Genomic DNA, 16,623 nt, shown 5'->3' on the forward strand with positions numbered 1-16,623 from the left:
GCCCTACAAGAAAAGGAGAACAAGAAAAATAACTCATTATACAGCTTCAGCTCTAGGAAGACCGGTGACAAAGCCCTCAAAGAAGTGTATCTTGAAGGAGGCTTTTCGCCAGTCCCAAATATGGTTTCCAATTTTTGAAGCAAAAAACAAGGCTTCTGAAGTCAATCCTACGATCCCGTCTTCCTCAATTTGGCTACTGAAATATAAAAACATGACAGGACCATAGCGTTTGTCTCACATTTTCTTAGAAATTAAGCAGCCAGGGGTACGATGACTAAAAGATGGTAAAATGACAAAAACACACACTTGTGATGCTTTACAAGGCCTTAGATGGTTTCATCTTTCTGGGCTTCCATTTCCATATTATTGGTAAAACAGGGTAATTATACCCACTCAGAGGGCCGTTTCCAAAATGAAATCCGATATCCAGGTGAAACTCTTTTACAGATAATAAAGCACTCTATTAACATAAGGGATTATTTAAAAATTGTTATAACCAGACATGGTCAATATGTTTTCTTCAAAGTTATCAGACTAGACTCTTTTCCCCACTGGTACTCCTTCCCCCATAAGTCTCAGAACTCATAAAGTTATTCAAATCACTGCTCGTTTCTGTTTTCCTGACGCTAGTTTTTTTATCTGCCTGGACAAGCTGGCAAATGACTATTTTTACGATGTCTGTTGTGCTTTTCATCTTCATTTAACAGCTATTTGAACAACAAAAGACATTTTATGTGTTCCCAAGAGATATGCACCAGGGAGGGCTGTGGGCAGAAATGTTCACTACAATCAGGACGTTCTACCGCAGCCCTGGTCACTGCTGATAAAGGGCACACGAGTGGCTCTCAACCAGCACAATCATCAGCTGCTCACTCTGATCCCTTCATTTTCCCCTAACTTCAAAGACACTTCAATTCAGAGACTACGAGTGCCAAGGTGGGCTCTATGGTCACTTTGTGTAACAAGGGAAGTAGATTTAAGATCAGGGACACAGGATCAATCAGACATTCAGGGGCTCCCTCTAAATACTCCTCTATTATTATTATTATTATTATTATTAATTGACGTATACTCAACATACAATATTGTATTAGTTTCAGGTGTACAACACAGTGATTTGACAATTATATACATTATCAAATGCTCACCGTAACTCACTTTCACATACGTTTTATTAAAGTACTGATTGTAATCAAAACAGTACTTTGTATCAGAGCTCACGGTGAAGATTCCCTTCCCAGAACTTAAAGATGAATTACAGAACTCTCTATGAAAAGAGAGAGAGAAGAAGAAAACGATTTTGATTAGCAGAAGATGACTAACAGAGGCATCTAACATTTAGTCAATTGCTTTTCAGAGGAGTTATACCCTGAGGAGTAACAAAGCCAGTGAGCTCCGAACAGAGTTAACTGTAGCTCCAACAGTTATCCAACAAGTAAATATGAAACTATTAGGAAACTAGATTCCTTCCTTGGCCCTGAAGATAAGTATTTCATTAATAAACTGGTAACAGGAGACACTCTGAGTTTGACAAAATGCTTTGCACAGTGCTGCATAACCGATTATATAATTGCCACAAACATCCTCACCAACTTCATCGTCAAAATCTTGAAAGATAAAAGGTTTTCAGCAGTTTTGAAAGCTAACCAACATCCATCAAATTAAAGCCATTTCCTGTAAGTGCGATGGAATATTAAGACATAAAATTCTGATTTCATCTCCCTTTCTCCCTAGATAGAACAGAAAGGGCATTGCTAGCCATGCCTAATGTTATGAACTCATGGGTAGCTCCAAAATTTCCCTGGAGGAGGGGGGTCTATGGGTGACAATCCAGCTGGAAGAGACCTAGGGGCCATGTCTACAGCCTTTCCAGAAGGTGCAGCCAGGAGTCATCTTTGCAATATGGGATGTCCTCCCTTGGGCAGGTGGAAGGGTGTTTTCAGACACTCTCCATTGCACTAAGACTCCTTCATTCAACTGTCCCTTCCCCAACTATCCCAATGGCAGGAGATAACCCACAATTCATAAAAATGAAAGGCAGGAGTGGCAAAAATAAATAAATAAATAAATAAATAACTAAATAAATAACTAAATAAATAAATAAAAACCTGTCCTGAGTCTGATGGTATTATGATTTCCTTTATGACTTTTTCTGGCTTCTATAGTCACAACACGTTGGGCCCTCTACAAAAGATTCACACACAAGAGGATAAATGAACCAAAGGCGGTCTGTGACGGACGGAAAAACAACAGGCTATAACACCCACAGACTACAGCTCCCCCAAGTTCACAGAAGCTAAAGACCGAAGACAGGGGATCCTCCACTGCAAAGAGCAACTTACACGCATCAGATGGTTTAAAATTTCCCACAAGCCTAAGGTTTCCCTCAAGGTGGCAATAAATGACAAGACCACTGATGACACGCTTGGTGGTGAAAGGGTAAACAGTCTAGAAAAAAATATTTAAATTTATATAAAAAAATATCTATAGTTAATATTATAGATATAGATCTATCCATCCCATCTTGGATTTATAAGCAGTTTCCCTGGTCTTTAAAAGTAATAAATTCTAAACAGCAACTACCTTTCAGTGAGAATACACGCTGAGTGCCAGGAAAACTCAGACAGAAGGTTCTCCCTCAAAGAATTTTCATTCTAATAAGGGGCACATAATACAGCCAAGAGTAGCTTGGCCACCAAAGCCACCTGAGTGTGGAAGCCAGGCCTGTTAGAGAGGCTGCAAAGAGGACAAAGAAAGGAGATCTGACGGGATAATAAACTGAAAACCCAACAGAGGGAGTGGCATTTGGTCAGGCATTATTTCAGCATGGTGGAGGTGTTGTAGGACATGGGTAGAGAATGGAAACACGTGGGGGAGCAGAACAGTCAAACATAGAAAATCTAAAAGCAAAAGGATGTGTGAGGAGACCCAGTCTGAATGGAACCAGGGTCCATAGCATGCTTGAGAGAAGAAGGGGAAATGGGGGAGAGGACTGGCCTCATTCACACGCGCAATCATCAAACCCATCCTGTGAGTCTTAGGAGCCATCAGTGAGTCTTAGGAACCAAGGATACCGATGAAGCGCCTGACCTCAAACAGAAAGCAAGGGCCATGTAATCAATCCCCGAGATCGACAAAGAAGATCCATGGAAGGCTTTCTAGCAGGGGTCACCCGTTCAAAATGAAGTCTGGGGAGAAGATTTAACTGATGGCCATGTATATTTATTAAAGAGAAAAGGGACAGAGGGCGTCCATGGGCAGAAACCACTGAGCTTCTTGGAGACGGCAGAAGGTAAGAGTTCAGATTTTCATTATGGTAGCATGATTTAAGAGCAAATATGAAAGCAAATGGTTATGCATTTCATGTAATTAGGTTCCTGTTGTAAATAAACATCTGCTTAAGAGATTCGAGGTATTAAGATTTACAGTTATTCTGCTGAATAAGTTGACATTTGATATAAAAGGCAGCAACATGAGATACAAGTTTCAATGGAAAGTTTTTTCAGTTTTTTGTTTATTTTGGTTTTTGCCAAATACAGTTAAATTGTCAAGAAGAAGAAAAAAGTCAGAAGATAAAGTTATTTGAAAAAAATAAGATCAGGAAGAGGTATGAGAATTGGTTGTTGTTGTAACTGCTAGTGACCCAAAATTCTTAAAGATGAAAGTAACCAAGGTGCAAAAAAACCTGCCTTATGGTAAATAAAATACAGACACCAATCACAGAAAAAGCCCATGGTGGTGCTTAGAACATCTAAAATAAATGTTGATGGATTCAAGAAAAATTTAGTGAGTTCTCACCCAGCATCAACCAAATAAGTTTCTCAAGGCAAAAGAATTTTTTTTTTTTTTTTTAATGTTGAAGAGGAAAACCATGTCCCGAAAAACCGGGCATTTATTCATTACTTTACTGGGTACATACTTTATATACAGCACAGTGCCACCCACTTTCAGAAATGCCAAGGTATGACAGCTCTTAATTAAGGCCTACAAATGTCAAGGTAGTCTGTGATTAAAAGCCTAATGAGTAAACGTGATAAATGCCATGAGTTCAGCAGAGAAATGGATCCCTGGGATCTTGGTTGTTGGTCAATGGTAGAGCCATGGAAGACGCTTTGGGTAAACAGGGTGAAACGGACTCAGTAATTGACCTGAAGCGCTGTCAGAGCACTAGCGCCTGCTAGCCTCGGAGCATTAGTTACATACGGTTTAAAGGGGGCCTTGTAGCTAGGGAGGACTCAAAACACCCTCCGAAAACCAGGAGCTACTACTCCCCTGGAATCCTTCTCCTCCTCAGTGGCAGAAGCAAGTCTGATCTGATCTCCCAAAATCACTGTAGATCCTTTGACTCCTCTGTGCAAAATGCTTTAATGCTACTGGAGCAGGACTTCTCAAGTATGTACATGAATCACCCCAGGATCTTGTTAAAATGCAGATTCTGGACCACCCGTTGAGTAGCCAGGTATTAGAACATCTTCAGTTGCTGTTATCAGGGGATGATGTAAAAGCAATGTTTTGGTGTCAGAATGCTTGAGCTCAAGATCTGAACCTCAACCTGTATTATAACACATGAAAAGTAGATGTTAAATGAGGTTCGTGAAGGGGTGAGCAACTAGGACAAGCAGGGCTCGCTGGAGGTGATGGAAAACAGAAAATAGCAAAAAAAGGAAAAGACTGGTTGGCCTGTGGCTCCTTGCAGTAAATAAACAGGTGATAAGAGGCGATAAAAATTATATGATTAATTATAATAGAAATGATAAGAATAAGAAAGTGCTCAGGATGGGCTGAGACTGTTAGAAAGTATTTTATAACAATAGGATTTAAGGGATTCCGCAATGTGACCGTGGGTATTTTTTTTTCCTTTTCACATATTTGAGGTCAAATTTTATCAACATTTTCCCCCAAACCCATGGGTTTTGGGGAACAACATATAAAAGTGAGATGTAGTAATAAGATAGTCATTCAAAGGAATAGTTAGAAGATCCCTCTTTTGTGCTAACTGGTGTCTGCAGACACTACAGAAATGCAATTACGGGGCTCATAGCTACTCTTCTGCCTAAAAAAAGAAGTCTGCAATCTGCCAATCTGTAGCAAATTCTGTCTTTTCTGAGACTATGTTAAGAAAAGTGGTAGAGAAATCTTTGCAAGGCAGGAGAAGACTAAATATATTCAGACTAGTTTCCTTTCTCTTCCCAAAAAACCCATAGAAGCTCCTTTAGGACATTCTTTTCCTAGACACAGCAAAGCATTTCATAATTCTCTTCCTCAGGAAAAGCCTTCCCAGACATTGTAACCAATTCAGGGGAAAAGGGGAATGAGAACGCCATAATTAACCAAAGAGAAATGGTATTACCACCAAAACCAAGTAAGCCTTTTCTTCAGCAAGGAAGAAGTGCTAGGTTCAAGTAAACATGCTATTTAGTCAGGGTGTATGCTCAGGCACCTGTACCAAGAAATTTTCAAAATAACTATGGTTTCTTTTTCTTTTTTTCAAGAGTAGTCATCTCCAACAAACTCCAAGTGGATGTTTATCTGTCAGTTCTGACCTGTCATGACTTTTGAGTTTTCTGCTTAGATTAGTTAAGGATTATGTTTTCTAAGTCAGTTTCAATGATTTCCTCCACTAAGCTACAAAATGAAACATTTCAGAACAGAAAAAAACTGGAAATATCATCTAGTCCAATTCTTGCCACTGTATGTAGAAAAAAATTAGACCTAGTGGGGCCGAGGGACTTAGGCAAGTCACCCAGACACCTTGGTTGTCATAACACACTTTAGTCCTTCTCAGCTGTCTCCCAGGCAGAATCTTCACTCAAACTAACGGTCAGATCTGGGTTTCATTCAAGATCAAGGTTCTGTGATAATTACATATTTACAATTTCTTTTCTACTTGGCATGGGGCCTCCAAACTAGGGAAATGATGAAGGGTTTAGCTAAGCGTGGAGTGGGGGGAAGTTTGGGTTTGGTGATGTAACAATGCAGACTTCAGTCTCTGTTTGTATGGGGGTGGGGGTGGGGAAGGAGGCACTTCTATTTACTTTTTAGGCCAAAAAGCAAATCCTACCATTAAGCATAGAGTTGGATCTTGTGAAGCTTTTAAATTTCAGGGCATTTTTAAAGGAAAAGAATACAAAAATTAAAAATAGAAATTTAGGTATGAAAGCAAATATTTAGGATTTAAAATGGCATCTTACAAGTTACAAATTTTAAAAAGCTACAAATACCACAAACATGAAATTAAAAAAAAAAGTTTTTATTAACTGACATACCTTTGAAATATTTTTGCTACCTTTTTTGATTGCATATTCTTTGATCACCTCTTCCAATGATATTTTACAATATTCTCTATAGAGATAATAGAAAAATAATTCAGGGGTGCCTGGCTGGCTCAGTTGGTTAAGCATGACCTTTGGCTCAGGTCATGATCTCACAGTTCAGGAGTTTTAGCCCCGCCTCGGGCTCTGTGCTGACAGCTTAGAGGCTGGAGCCTGCTTCGGATTCTGTGCCTCCCACTCTCTCTACTCCTTCCCTGCTCATGCTTTGTCTCTTTCTCTCTCACACAAATAAACATTAAAAAGAAAGAAAGAACTCAATCTTTGCTCTAGAACTGTTGATCAGAATTTGTAATTTTTTAAAAAATATTTAAACTTATTTATTTTGAGAGAGAGAGAGAAAAAAAGCAAAAGCAGGGGAGGGACAGAGAGAGAGAGAAAGAGAGAGAGAGAATTCCAAGCAGGCTCTGCACTGTCAGTGCGGAGGCTGACACAGGGCTTGAACTCATGAACCACAAGATCATGACCTGAGCCGAAACCAAGAGTTGGACACTTAACAGACTGAGCCACCCAGGCACCCCTGTAATTTATTGTTTAATAGCTTGGAAAAAGTTTATTTCAGCTTCGAAAGTCATTTTAAGTGATATCCTATAAATATCTGAATTGCCTCTAAATTTGGGAAAACCTCCATCAAGTTTCTTTTATACGTGAGCTGTGATATTTAGGGCACCGCAAGATTTCTTAAATATTCTTCAACTTGAGGACACTCGCTAACCACATTGCCAGTCCCCCTTCCAGAGCCAGAGATGGGCCTATACCAAGGATAAGCCTTGCAAGTTACATCCCACCTTGGCATACCATATATATTCCCTACATACTTACACATCCTTGAATTCCCCCCAGTCCTTCCAAATAAAGGACCGGTTTTGCTCCTTGATGACATAAATATTCCACAATGCATCAATGGATGTATATATTTCATTTTCCTACTGAGGTCACAAGACAGGCATGATGTCTGATTACTTGGCGTATGAATCAAGCACTATTTTATTTAGCTAAAGAGATTAAATGGGATAATAAATGAAAAAAACACTAAAGCGTCAGAAAAATGTGGGATATAATCATTATTTTTCTCAGCCTCTATGCCCCCCCCCAACCTTGCTACGATAGAGAAACTACTTATGTCAATTGAGGCAGCCTCGCCTTCGTATAGTATATAATGTAACAACTGGGAAGCCAGGTGTCTAAACCAAACCATCTTGGTTCCAATCCCAGCATAATCATTTGCTACCCAGGTAGACTTCACTAAGTTTCCCAAACTCCGGAGGACTTACAATGAGCATTATAAAATCTACCTCATAGAGTTGTTTTGAAGGTTAACTAATAGAGGGGCGCCTGGGTGGCTCAGTCGGTTGAGCATCCCACTTTGGCTCAGGTCAGGACCTCACAGTTTGGGGGTTTGAGCCCCGCATTGGGCTCTGTGCTGACAGCTCAGAGTCTGGAGCTTCTTTCTTCATATTCTGTATCTCCTCTCTCTTTGCTCTTCCCCAACTCGTGCTCTGTCTCTCTCTTCCGCTCTCAAAAATAAATAAACATTAAAAAATTTTTTTGAAGGTTAACTAATAGAGAGGTGATGCTCAGCATGATCCAGGAAGTAGCAAGATCTCAAGAAGCGAGCTACACACATTATTGGGAAACCTGTTCATGAAGGTTCCTGAATAAAGCTTCCTGGAGAGAGAGAACTTCCTCACTCACAGGGAGCATGAGGCCAATTCGATATCCCTGTGTAGAAAAGTTTCAGAGTTTTCGGATGGCCAGTCGTATCCACAAAGAGCCGAGTGAGTTTCCTCCCAAGTCAGTGAATTCTCTGTAATGATTTACAGCTTTCTCAGATAAGACCTAATGTGGCCTATGCTCTAAGTATGTACCAGACTTCATATTCTCCTTCGAAACGTTCCTGTTTGTTCTGCCAACTCCCCGGCTCCCCAACATGCATAGTTTGGGTAATCTATACCTTTGATAGGATCAGAAGGGCTTCTTCCTTCTTAGCACTGTTCTACCGTTCTTGTTTTCCTTACAGAGGTTTGAGAGGGCCACGGATACTCGTGTAAAAATATTTACAGTAGTGGAAGAAAACATCTAGATAAGTCTCACCCTGCCCTAGTGTTCCCAACACATGGAGGAAATGCAACTAGGCATTGGGAAATCTTAAAAAAAAAAAAAAAAAAATGTAAGCATGAAATAGCACACAGAACAAGTCAAATGAATAGAACTAAAGTTTCCTTCAAGAAAATACTATGAGAAACTGAACTGCACAAAAAAAAAATATATATGTTATAATTACAAACAGAGTCTTAGCTTTTTCATGAATGACTAGTCTCTCCAGAGAAAATATCATACAATCCACAAAAACTAAGTTTGTACCCCACACCTCTGCAAAGGAATGTTCTTGAGGCCAGATGCATCCCCAGCACTGGAAGACTCAGGGCCAGGACAAATAGAGGCCCACACACCACAGGTCAAAATACTGGAAGTTCTAAATTAAGCTGAGAAACTATTCAGTAAAATAGGTTTTGTCCTACTTCCACTGACAAAATATATCTTCATAACACTTTGCAGGACCAAGTATCATTTTAAAACTCTTGAACTACTCAAATCCCTCCCTAGAACTGGGTGTTTTGGGTAAACATTGTCCGGGGCCTGGCCAACAACATAGCTTCCTCTTTCCACTGCCCCTTCCATCCTACATCAAGAGGGACCTTGTAAGATATGTACGGACACACAAAGCTGTAACACTCCCCTGAACACACCCCATACACACACAGCTGCCCCTCAGCCATCGCTCAGGTGCGCAGACTAGTGGCTATATGGGCCCTCACCAAAATGGACCAAAAGGTCCTTGTAGTCTGTCAAAGCTAACAGGGCCATCTGGACAGCGAATTGTGGTTCCCAGGTACCTGAAACGTGATCTAAAAGAGGGAGGAGTTTGGATTCAGAGGCCCAGAGTCTCCTCACCCCATGGACAAGGGGTCTGACTTGAGAGACTCCTCACCCCATGGACAAGGGGTCTGCCCAAGGGCAGAGGACCCTTTTGCACATACACTAGGCCTACATTTTAACTGAGCTGAAATAAACTGGGAGGGGGAGGAGATCTCATCACAAAGGAAGGAAGGAAGAAAGAGGAGGAGGTGAGGAGGCAAGGAGGGTGGGAAGGAGGGAGGGAGGGAAGGAGGGAGGGAGGGAAGGAGGGAGGGAAGGAGGGAGGGAGGGGAGGAGAGAGGGAAGGAGAGAGGGAGGGTGTGAGTGAGCTGCATATTTTCAGAGCAGACAGTCTTTCCCACTCACAGCCTCACTGGTCATAGGCACTTAGTCTGCAGCTAAAGCCATCCTAAAGAGCTGTGCTTCAGCCTCATAAACAAAACAAAGATGCTAGGGAACCCATGAGAGCCTAAGCAAGCCATGCGGAGTTGACTACATGTAAGGAGGCAGTTGCTTCCTGCTGAGTGCCAAGACCTAAAAAGCTGATCATAGCAAGCAAAAGGCCGGAACTTATCATGAGGAGAAGATTCTTAACCACCTGCAAGCCTTCAGATTGGGTGGACCTCAACAGTCGAATCTTCCCCGTTTGGTATGCCTGATAAAGTCTGTTCCTTCTGCTCTCACCAACAGTCATTTGCGGCCTGTACGCAGAGGCTGACCCTACGTGCCTGGAATTTGGGCAGAGGCCCCTTTTGCCCACACGCTAGGCCTGGATGGTGCTTGTCCAATCGCCGCCAACAGTCAAACCGTGGGTCACATGAAGGCCTCTGTGATCAGACTAGAAGAGTAGAGTTTCCTTGCAAAGAGACTGCCCTATCTTGATTTTCTGTAGTACAAAGAGAATCAGGAAAGAGGCAGATCACGTAAGCAGAGCAAATCATGAAATCAGAAGCACTGAACTGATCCTATCAGAGGGTCAGTTTCCCCTTGCTGAAACACGGGGACTCTTCACCCCCTCCCGAACTTCCATCTCAACATCTGTACTCACAGATACACCACGTAAAAGAGCCTAGCAGAGTGCAAGCCGGGCAGACTTTGAATACACACACACACACACACACACACACAAACCTCGAGTGACCTTGAGCAGACTCCATCTTCCCCATTTATAAATAAAGATAGCAGGCTTCTTCTGAAGATTAAATTAGATCAGCCATGTCAAGCAGCCGGCTGCGAGCAGATTTTCAAATGCTGGTTTCCCTTCTCCCCACTTCTCCCTGAAATGAGCTAATGTGCCCGCTCGGCCTTCTAAACCCTCCTGATATGCCAGGCAAGGAAGGAGAATGATCGAGGTGCCCAGGTCAGAAGCAACAGTACATGGGGGGTGGGGGCGGGGGGGGGGGGCGGCGGGACGGGACACAACATTACACGGAAAACAGGTAGCACAAAACACGTGGTGAGTGTTCTTACTGCTAATGCTTCTCTGCTAAGTCACTTCCCCCGAGAATCATGCGTTAAATCGGCCAAAGCTGTGAGGACCCAGAGAGCGGAAGGTAACAAGGTAGCGGAGTTATGCTTTTATGTGGAAATTGGCTAAATAATGCCATGCTCTAGCCAGGAAGTAGGTTTCCTCTGCACCCTATTTTAAACTGTTTTGGTGGTTTGCATCAGACCTAAATAACATCCACACAGCTCCGCAGCAGAGAGAGACTGCTCGAGGGCCACTCTGCCCTTAGACCAACTCTGCGTCACTGCTTATAAACCAAAACATAAAACCCTGATGAAAAAAGAAACTTAAAAGCTATATTTAGATTTCAGCACTTCATTTTTAATGAAAGTCTCCTTTCGACAACCTTCTAGAACAAAAAAAAAAGGAGAGAGAATTCAGGATTTACGGAGAATTTCTTGGGTGGAAACCCTAATGTTTTGGAAGGGCTTAGAATGCCTAATGCTAATTCAAAATGCATAGCTGAAGGGACTGGATGAGAACGTTCCATCATGCCTTGTCAGAAGTTGAAGCCTCTTATTCCATATCTCACCAGAATAAGAAAACAAGGACATAGGATAAAAACAGCCATACTGCCCACTTAGATCAGAGCCAAAACGATTCCTTTCCTTTTTAAATGTTTATTTATTTTTGAGAGAGAGAGACCGAGAAAGCAGGGGAGGGGCAGAGAGAGGGGGGTATAGAGGATCTAAAGTGGGTTCTGTGTTGACAGCAGACAGCCCGATGTGGGGCTTGAACTCATGAACCAAACTCACAAACTCTGACCTCAGCCGACGTCAGAAGCTCAACCAACTGAGCCACCTAGGCACCCCGGAGCCAAAACTATTCTAACCAAAAGTAAGATCTTACCATTCAGACAAACTCCCAATACATAGTGATTGCCTGGTTGTTAAAACGCTTGGCCTGGATTGTACCAGCAGCTCAGCTCAACATTTCCTGGGTGCTAAGGTCTTAGCTCAACCTGGGGTTGAGGTTTCTTTAGGCAGCTGACATTTGAGCAAAGTGTTGTTGTTGTTTTTTTTTAAGTTTATTTATTTTGAGGGGCGGGGGGAGAGCATGAGCAAGGGGCAGAGAGAAAGGGAGAGAGAATCCGAAGCAGACTCTGTGCCATCAGACAGAGCCCAACACGGGACTTGACCCCACGACCCTGGGATCAGGCCTTGAGCAGAAGTCAAGAGTCAGACAGACGCCTAACTGACTGAGCCGCCCAGGTACCTCTACACTTGAGTGCAGTCTTAAAGACAAGGGAAAGTTATTCAGGGAGCAGGAGGTGTGAGCAGAGAGCAGCTTGAACAAAGACACTAACTAAAAGGGCTAAACTATTCAGGGCGTGTGTATACAGGATGACAGGAGTACACTGGGAAAATGTGACACTTGGTGGGATGCAAAGTCTCAGAATCAAAGGACAACCAGATCATGGAGCATCTTGTGAGGCCTGATTGAAGACTTAATAATAATAATAATGAAAGCTGCTATTTATTGAGCATTTACTATGCTGTGGGCACTGTGTTAAGCACTTCAAAGCTTTATTTCATTTCATCTTTACCATGGCTCCATAATCCCCATTTTACAAATGAGGGAGGGCACTGAGGATGAGAGAGGAAGGTTTCTACATCAGGCAACACAGCCAGTAAGCAGGAGGTGGTTCTGGAACCCAGGAGGCCTCGATTCCAAAGCTTGTATCTCTAAGCCTGTCCTCAAAAGAAAGACTGGATGGGCACATTGGGTCTACCACAATGGCTACAGAGTGGGGAACCAGGGTGGCCCAAGTGGGGACCTACAACATGGCAGGTATAGAAAAGGACAGATCAATGGAAAGAAAAGATGTTCAGAGGGACGGAGAAAAAAACAAACAAACATTCAACAGGCACTCCTATAAGAGCATTCAACAAGCAAACGGGCTTTTGAAAGAGGGGTCTAGGAAATAAACCACCAGGGTTCATTAACGCCTCCAAGTGCACAGGGTTAAACTATGTGTCCTTGTTTATGGAGGCCTTTCACACCCTCCCAAACGTTAAACTCAATGAGAGCAAAGACCAAGTCTCATCTTATTCATTCAGGACAGTGTCCTCAGGTCTGAGCCTGGCACATACTCCATAAATACTGAGAAGGCAGAATGAGTACTGGCCACTTTTTACAATGGCACCAATGAGGTATCACTCTTAATTGGAAAATTAGGGTTAAAAAAAATAAAAAAATTTTAAAGTAGCATTGATAACAAAGGATTGGTAAATTAAAATGGAAACCATGTGCGGCACCTGGGTGGCTCAGTCAGTTAAGCGTCCGACTTCAGCCCAGGTCATGATCTCACAGTTCATGGGTTCGAACCCCGTGTTGGGCTCTGTGCGGATGGCTCAGATCCTGGAGCCTGCTTCGGATTCTGTGTCTCCCTCTCTCTCTCTCTCTCTGTCCCTTCCCCGCTCACACTCTGTCTCTCTGTCTCTCTCTCTCTCTCTCAAGAATAAAGAAACATTTAAAAAAATAAAATGGAAACCTTGTAGCAGTTATGGTAGCTACACAAACTGTAATGAGGACTCATCACCATGGGGTGCTACCTTGATAAAAGGCAATAAATCCAAACTATGATGAGTTTTTTGTATAAACCATAACTGGTGAAAAGTAAGCTGTTATTAAAGGAAGTGGCCTAGGGGTATAAATGTGTTTTCTGAAAAGCAATAGGACCAAAGATCAAATTCCGGGCCTAGCAATCTCTAGTCTCTGACCTTGACCAAGTAAGTACATGACATGATTTTAGGAAAGACGTTTATCTGTGTGACACTTTTACCAACACTGAGACTGCCACAGAAATCTCTTGTTAGGTATTTGAAAAGCACAAGTGGCATTTTTCAGATCTGAAGAGTTTTTTGACATGTAAGATTTTCCCCTAAAGAATAATTACTTAGGGGCGCCTGGGTGGCGCAGTCGGTTAAGCGTCCGACTTCAGCCAGGTCACGATCTCGCGGTCCGGGAGTTCGAGCCCCGCGTCGGGCTCTGGGCTGATGGCTCAGAGCCTGGAGCCTGTTTCTGATTCTGTGTCTCCCTCTCTCTCTACCCCTCCCCCGTTCATGCTGTGTCTCTCTCTGTCCCAAAAATAAATAAACGTTGAAAAAAAAAATTTTTTTTAAAAGAATAATTACTTAATTTGGGGCATTCGGGAAGAGGGGGTCTACGAAACAAACAAACAAAAAAGGATTTAAGAACATTTCTTCGAGAAGTTTGTTCTTACACTGAAATCCTTTGCCCACTTATCAGTCTGCCAAACAGAAGATGGGACTTACTTAGGTGACCTAACAAGACACGGTAAACAATCCCATTTCCTCCCATCTTATCACACATTAAGATGCTCTGAAAAAGCCTGGACAGTTTACCAGTTATTTTAGAAAAATCCTGAAACCGTTTACTTACATGGAAAATTAAAATGCAAGTGCAAGGTAGGTTTCTTGTTTTCATTATAGCTACCTTCAACCTTCAACTATCCTTGAAAGTTTAATTTCAAATGAATCCAGATTCAAAGTGATTCCTTAGTTCAAATTCGGAAACTTTAATTCCATCAAAATATGAAACCTGTGGGTTTTGCAACACTGTTCAAAAGCCCGAATGAAAAGCCACTAGGCTCTTAAGCTAATTGTTTAAAAATGTGTATACAGATGAAATGAAACGGACTCATGAAGTACTGAGTCTGGAATTTGAAAATTCATAAATCTTACCCTCGTAAACAAAACCTAACGAAATGAGGGCCTGCTGATTTCCTTCTTTCGTAATCCGAAACGAAGAGTTTTAATGACTTTTAACGTACTTGGAAAATGAAGGGTGCTGTTTCAAATCTTTACTAGCAAAATACAGTTCAGTTTTTAAGTGTCTGGAATAGAATCAGACAGTTGAACATTGTGGTGCTGCAACGTAGGAAAACATCCAAGAATGAAATACTAGGATCTTATTAAACTCAAATGCGCGTTAGGACGTTATGTTTACAACAGTTCTTCTGCCTTATTCCACTGAAAACTCCCATCTCCATGCCACGTTCCGTATGAAGCATCATTTTAAAAAGTTCTCAATCCACTTCAAATCCTCTGAAAGGTACCATGTAGAACCCGATGCTTCTCTCTTCTGGACAAACATAAAGGTCAAGGCTGCCTGTGGCCCCTTGGGAAAAACAAGCAAGTACCTGAAGGTGACGTGGCCTGTGAGATCCTCTACACTTGGTCCCAAATCTACCTACACAAGGCATCTCCAAGTCACCGAAGGGGAAAGGCAGCGACAAGCGCTACCAATGAAAGGGATGTAAAACTATCCCAATGTAACCATTTTACAGATGAAGGAACTGAGGCCTTGAAAGGTCCAAATACTCAGTTCACCTTGACCCCAGCTGCAGACACTCAGTTGTCGGAATCACAGCTGCAAAAACTTTAACTTTTAAGGTCCCGGGGGTTCCGCACTTTCCGCAGCAAGTCAGTAAGAACTCAATTCCTGCATTTTTCACCTTCAGAAACCTCTAGGAAGCTTACGGACGGTCAGGAATCGAACCTTTCCAGAACCCATCAACTCAGGGAAGGCAGGGCTGTCTTGCTCCAGGCCCCATCTCCAGCACCCAGCACCTAGTAGGCACTGAGTTCCTAATTCTCCGCCTTCCACCTGACCATCCCTGCTCCCTCCCCGTCCACGCCCAGCCATCCGCGGGGCCAGAGAGCTTTCCTTGGGAAATTGTTTCTTTCCTTGAAACTTGCAGACAGTGACTGCGGGCCGAGAAGCCGGCCTGGGGCGACGTGCGGCGCCTCCCCCGAGCGAAGGCTGGACTCGCTGGCCACTGAGGGGGGTGGCTCGGCCAGACCCGGCTGGGCGCGCGGCTTCGGCCCGGGCCGCGGCGACCCCAGGTGCGCCAGCTGCTCTGGCTGCTCGGCGGCCTCGGCTCCGGGCCGCGCGGCTCCCCTGCCTCCTTCGGATGCCCAAGCAACTTCTCAAACTTCCCTTTCCGGGGGTGGGGGCGCGCCTCGGACGCGGCCGGCGCAACGCCTTTCCTGCCCGCACAAAGGGGGCCCGACGTGCCCCGCGCCCCCTTCCCCTCGAACTTTCCTCCTCTTCTGAAAGAGAAACGCACACCCCGGCGCCCCTCGGGGAGCCGGGCTGCGTGGGTGCCGCCGAGGGAACTTTCCCGTTTCCGCCCGAGCGCCGGGCGCCCGGGGCCGCCTGTCAAGCGCAGCGGGGACCCCAGGCGCCCCGCCGAGCCCGCCTGGGGCGGGGGGGGGGGCACTCACCGGACTTCAGAACGTGCGGCGGGATCGTGCTGGCGATGCGCGTCCACAGGACGATGTGCAGCGGCCACAGGCCCCGGAGCAGCCCCCGACCCATGGCAGCCCCCGCCGCTCGTCATAGACCGAGCCCGGAGCGCAGCGGACGGCGCCTCCCGGAGCCCCGGCTGCGCCCCCGCGCCGCGCCCTCTCGGGACCCTGCGCCGGCCGGCCGGGCAGATGCGCGGGCCAGATGCGGCGCCGCTCGCCAGCCGGGAGGGGGCCTGGAGGCCGGCGGGGCGCGGGGAGGCCCCCGGCGGCCGAGGGGAGCTGCGCAGGAGGCCGGCTCCTGCCCCCGGCGAGTGCGCGCGCGGGGGTGTCGTCGGTCGGTGCGCGCGAGTGACTCACTCAACTTCGCCCGGGCGCCGCGGGGGAAACAGGAAACTCCTCGCCAACAGCTGGGCAGGACCTCTCGCCGCCCGAGAGCCTTCTCCCTCCGCTCGGCTTTCAGCCCTCGCTCTCTCTGCTGCCTGCCAATCACGTCCCTGAGACCGGCCCCTCCGAGGGCTTTGGCAAACTTTCAGCTGCCCCCGCCGCCCTCAGGAGTTGCTGGCTCCGAGCATTTGCCTCCCCCCCCCCCCCC

At 44.7% G+C, this 16,623-nt stretch overlaps 1 protein-coding gene across 2 annotated transcripts in view; it reads right to left on the bottom strand.

The window, feature by feature from the left end:
• TGFBR2 (transforming growth factor beta receptor 2) overlaps nucleotides 1-16,605 on the bottom strand; it is a 90,542-nt gene extending 73,937 nt beyond the window's left edge. The window contains exon 1 of one of the 2 annotated variants that reach the window (XM_040479989.1): nucleotides 16,008-16,605. In XM_040479989.1, coding sequence (XP_040335923.1) covers nucleotides 16,008-16,101 — 94 coding nt within the window. In that variant the 5' untranslated portion in view covers nucleotides 16,102-16,605. The remainder of the gene's footprint in view (nucleotides 1-16,007) is intronic. The other variant, XM_040479990.1, reaches the window with a different exon arrangement.
• Nucleotides 16,606-16,623: the final 18 nt, after the last annotated feature.

The sequence above is a fragment of the Herpailurus yagouaroundi genome, unplaced genomic scaffold, assembly GCF_014898765.1.
Source record: "Herpailurus yagouaroundi ecotype Mexico unplaced genomic scaffold, PumYag 159, whole genome shotgun sequence".
Lineage (NCBI taxonomy): Eukaryota > Metazoa > Chordata > Mammalia > Carnivora > Felidae > Herpailurus > Herpailurus yagouaroundi.